Raw genomic sequence first — 3982 nt, 5'->3', positions numbered from 1 at the left:
AAGGCAATAGATGGCTCTTTTTTAATGGTAGTAAAAACGAAATCCTGAAGCAAAGAAAGCACCACGTAAGATGAACTAAACACAAAAAGTTATGTATTCACTTTCCACTTGATTTCTAATCACATCTTTTTTGATCCAGTTTCCTAGTTGCAAGCAATTTACGTTTTTCATTATTTTCCATACGTTTTGACAGCTCTCCGACTAGGGGTAGTCGGGGCGGTTTGGCCAATGGGGTGGAATGAGCACCCCTTGAAAACTGCATAAATTCTTGAAATTTCAACTGAAATAACATGCAACCCCAAAGCTGATGAGGAAATGAAGCAATAGGCATGTTATAAGTCAGTGTTCAAAACTCAAAGAAAATTAAATAAATGATATTCGAAAAAACTGCCCATATTGCCCCGAATGGCTCTTTTAAATTTCATCATTTCTGAATAATGATGTTTGACTGTTAGAATGTTCCTAAAAAATTATATCGTCTTGCACCGGGTGTTTATAAATGCTAATAACTTTCAAGTATAGTAACAACATAATTGAATTTTTTGATTATATGAGATTATTTTGCAATCAAAAATGGGGTGCTCATATCACCCCATCAGTAAAAAATCGACTCGAAAAATGACAAATTTTGAAAAATCAATCATTCATCCGTGAAATTTATAAGACAACAGAAATCATGCGGATCTAGTGTATTCATCTAAATATTGTTGGGCATCATGCAAACATTCGAAAAATTCATAATATTTTCAGCACTTTTATCGACTTTTCCTTAAGGTGGCCAAACTGCCCCACTTTCCCCTACCATTCTTCCATGCACTTGTGTTGAAAGTTTGAGAAATTTGAGAATCCAACGTAGCGCGATCAGTGAGTAGAATACAAACATCAGCTCGGCGGCCGGTTAGAGAAACTGAATGTTCGAAAGGTTGTTGTCTGTAATTTTTGCCGCTGGCGCCAACTGTTAGCGTTTGAGAACAAAATAAACAGTCATTACCCTATTGAAAGGTGAATCAGATTAACTACATTTTTAACTAATCCCAAACTTGTACCACGGAGCTATTTAAAAACACCACACAAAATCCCTGCTTTCCCATATCTACATATTAAGCAAAACACTTCACTACCGCTATATGTATAACTGATTAATGTTATTTTGGCCTTATCATTCGTAGGTATTGTATCTTCTGGTCAAAGATGTTGCGTTGCCTACTTCCCAAACTCCAAACCCCCCGGTGTATTATCAGGCGTCTGTTTGCAGATTTCATCCTCGCTAATAAAAAAAACTATACACTTAGGTACATAAATGATCGATTTATCAAATCTATGTGATTCTAAAAGGGTATTTGTTCTTCAAGTATAATTTCAAAAGAAACCAAAACATTTTGTTTCGTCATGCAAAACCTCATTTATTAGTAAAATATGTACTGTACTTCTAGTGGTGTCGATTTACATGTTCCCGCAACAACCGTTGATACCCGAAAGCTTTATCGCACGAGGGGCAACCGAAGGGTTTCTCTTTCGTGTGGCTACGGAGGTGCACTTTCAGGTTGTTGCTCCGATAGAACTCCTTTGGACAGTGTGGACATTTGAACTCCCGCTGGTCCGTGTGGGTCACCTTGTGGCGGTTTAAACGAGCACTAGAATGAAGGTTCGAGTAATTAGCGTAAGAAGGGGCATGATAGGTCAGTGTCATTTTGGATCACAATTTTATATTTTTTTGGTGACATGAATATTTTTACGGTTCTTACTTTAGAAAATTAATAATTTAAACGTAGATATGGCACCTAATACATACTATACAACGTATTTAGTGTCGTATATAAAACGTATACATACAATCAACGTATAGAGTAAGTTAGGTCAAGTTTCTTTGAAGACTTCATGCTCAATACAAATCAAATGTTTTAACCTGATTCTGAGCCTGAGAGTGCTAGTTAAAACTTACTTGGAGACGAACACCAGACCGCACTCTTCGCACGCATAATGCTTCTCGGCGTGACTTTCCTTCTTGTGGTGGTAGAGAGCCTTCCTGGAGGTGTAACTTTTCCCACAAAGGTCACAATGCAGCTGCTCCGTTCCGTGTCGACTCTTGGTGTGAAGCCTCAGGGAAATTTTACAGTGGAAGGCCATACCGCAGCTTTCCACGCCGCAGATGTACGGTCTTACATCGAGGTGACGATTCCGGTGGCCCTCCATGCGGTTTCGTTCTACCGATTTGCCACAAGTATCGCAAGTTTGCAGCAGAGACTGATAAATTTCCTTCTCGCTAAGGTTGGGCTTTGGCGGTTTGGGGCCGTTGTATTTCTTTCGTGCTTTGGCCCTGCTAAAGAATGATGAGCTCGTGGTATCCTTTACTGAAACCTCTTCGAATTCTTGAAGATTATGTTCAATAAGTTCAGGATTGGACTCGTTCTTTTCTACTTCTGGTAAATGAACGTCTTGGATAGGTGATTCTTGTCCTTCATCTGCCTGTTCTTCCAATTCGTTCTCCTGAGGATTCTGTGCAAAATTAAATTCGATCATTTCAATATGATAGTCCATACTTCTATCCTCTGTAGTTTGAGTTTCGCTTTCTTGCTCTTGTTCCGTTTCAGCAACAGAATCGGCTTCAAAAATCACATCATCCTGTTCCACCAAATCGTCCATTAGAACATCTTCGTCAGGTATTTCTTCCAGTTCTTCAATAGTCCGGTCCACGTCCGTTTCCACAATCGATACTTCTTCCAGCTCCGGACTTTCATTCAAGCAATCTAACTCCTCTTCCTCATCGAGAATCACTTCAAGCTTTGTAATTTGTGGTATTTCAATCGACGGCTTTGCAGATGGTTTCTCCACCTTTTCCTCTTTGACCGCCAAAACTGGTTGAGCTGGAGGATCATCTTCGATTTGAGTTTCATTGCGCTGCTCCAAAAGTTGCTGAACTTTCAAACAATTCTGCCGAAATTCGAAAAAGTCCTGGACTTTCAGCACGCAAAGTGCGCACAGTTCCATCGGGAACAACGTATCCGACGGATTGATCTAAAATACAATACCGCGGTGGGTGAGACATCTAAATTGCGCCATTCCTCACAAGGGAAGGAAACTTACCATAATGCTAACACAAATAGCAATCTTTTGAAGAAGATTGTTTTCTAGCACGGAGTGTATGAGATTTGAGCGACCCATACAGAGTCGACACATCTTCTCCGGACTCATTTTTGATTAAAATCTTACAAAAAGAGTAAAAAATATAGCACTTTCTAAAATAAAAACTTCGTTTCGCTTCCAAAAAACTGAACAACAACAATCGACGATTGACGTTTTTGTTGACGCCGCGACGACTTTTGTTTTTGTTGACTTGCCAAAAGGATTCGGCGTGAAGGTCGAAACAAGTTTGAACAAAATAGGTCTGTGTCACCCATTCGTGTACACTGAAATGAATTTTATTGTAGAAAGTACTGAATCCATGGTAAAATTAAGAACTGCACCAACGATTTTCAACCGACTACATTAATCTGTTAACTCTACCAAAACATAGTCAATATCACTACACAAGAAAATTTCTTCTGTTGATTTAACCAGAGTTGTAGTATTTTTTACTAGAAACATTCTTGATTTGAGAATTTTAGCATCATACTTTTGACCACACTGTGTTGTACGGTGGGTGTCACGGATCGATATACAATGCTTTGTAGTGGATGCTACTATGGACATAGTCAAATTTACTGCACTGCTCAGTGATTTTCACCAGACTATAGTAAACTTAACAGATTTTTGAAGTCGGTTGAAAATCGTTGGTGCAGTTCTTAATTCTACCATGGATTCGTTAGATTATACAACAAAATTTATTTGCGTGTAAACATGGGCTGGTTCATACACGGAGAAATATTTTTACCTAATTTTTGAGTTTACTTTACCCAAAATTAAGTATATCGATTATAGTTTCAACCCAAAATCTCTCGGTTTTCTCTTTCTCCCACACAAATGTTGTCAAAAATAGAGAGAG

General features: G+C 38.6%; 1 protein-coding gene across 1 annotated transcript; it reads right to left on the bottom strand.

The window, feature by feature from the left end:
• Positions 1-1377: 1377 nt before the first annotated feature.
• Positions 1378-3308, bottom strand: LOC5573399 (zinc finger protein 16). The gene is made up of 3 exons (XM_021846389.1): positions 3085-3308; positions 1943-3015; positions 1378-1634 (listed from the first exon to the last, which is right to left on the bottom strand). The coding sequence occupies exons 1-3, from the start codon at positions 3190-3192 to the stop codon at positions 1430-1432; spliced, it is 1386 nt and encodes a 461-aa protein (XP_021702081.1). The 5' UTR covers positions 3193-3308; the 3' UTR covers positions 1378-1429.
• Positions 3309-3982: the final 674 nt, after the last annotated feature.

The sequence above is a fragment of the Aedes aegypti genome, chromosome 2 (genome assembly GCF_002204515.2).
Source record: "Aedes aegypti strain LVP_AGWG chromosome 2, AaegL5.0 Primary Assembly, whole genome shotgun sequence".
NCBI lineage: Eukaryota > Metazoa > Arthropoda > Insecta > Diptera > Culicidae > Aedes > Aedes aegypti.
The sequence above is the reverse complement of the archived record's forward strand: the minus strand, read 5'-3'. Positions and strand labels throughout refer to the sequence as shown.

What these genes read in the sequence shown, in the direction of transcription:
- LOC5573399 (XM_021846389.1), bottom strand. Translation starts at nt 3,192, where the DNA reads ATGAGTCCGGAGAAGATGTGTCGACTCTGTATGGGTCGCTCAAATCTC. An exon ending in CTATTTGTGTTAGCATTATG is followed by an intron (nt 3,016 to 3,084) that starts GTAAGTTTCCTT and finishes ATTGTATTTTAG; the next exon opens with ATCAATCCGTCGGATACGTT. An exon ending in GGTCTGGTGTTCGTCTCCAA is followed by an intron (nt 1,635 to 1,942) that starts GTAAGTTTTAAC and finishes CCTTCATTCTAG; the next exon opens with TGCTCGTTTAAACCGCCACA.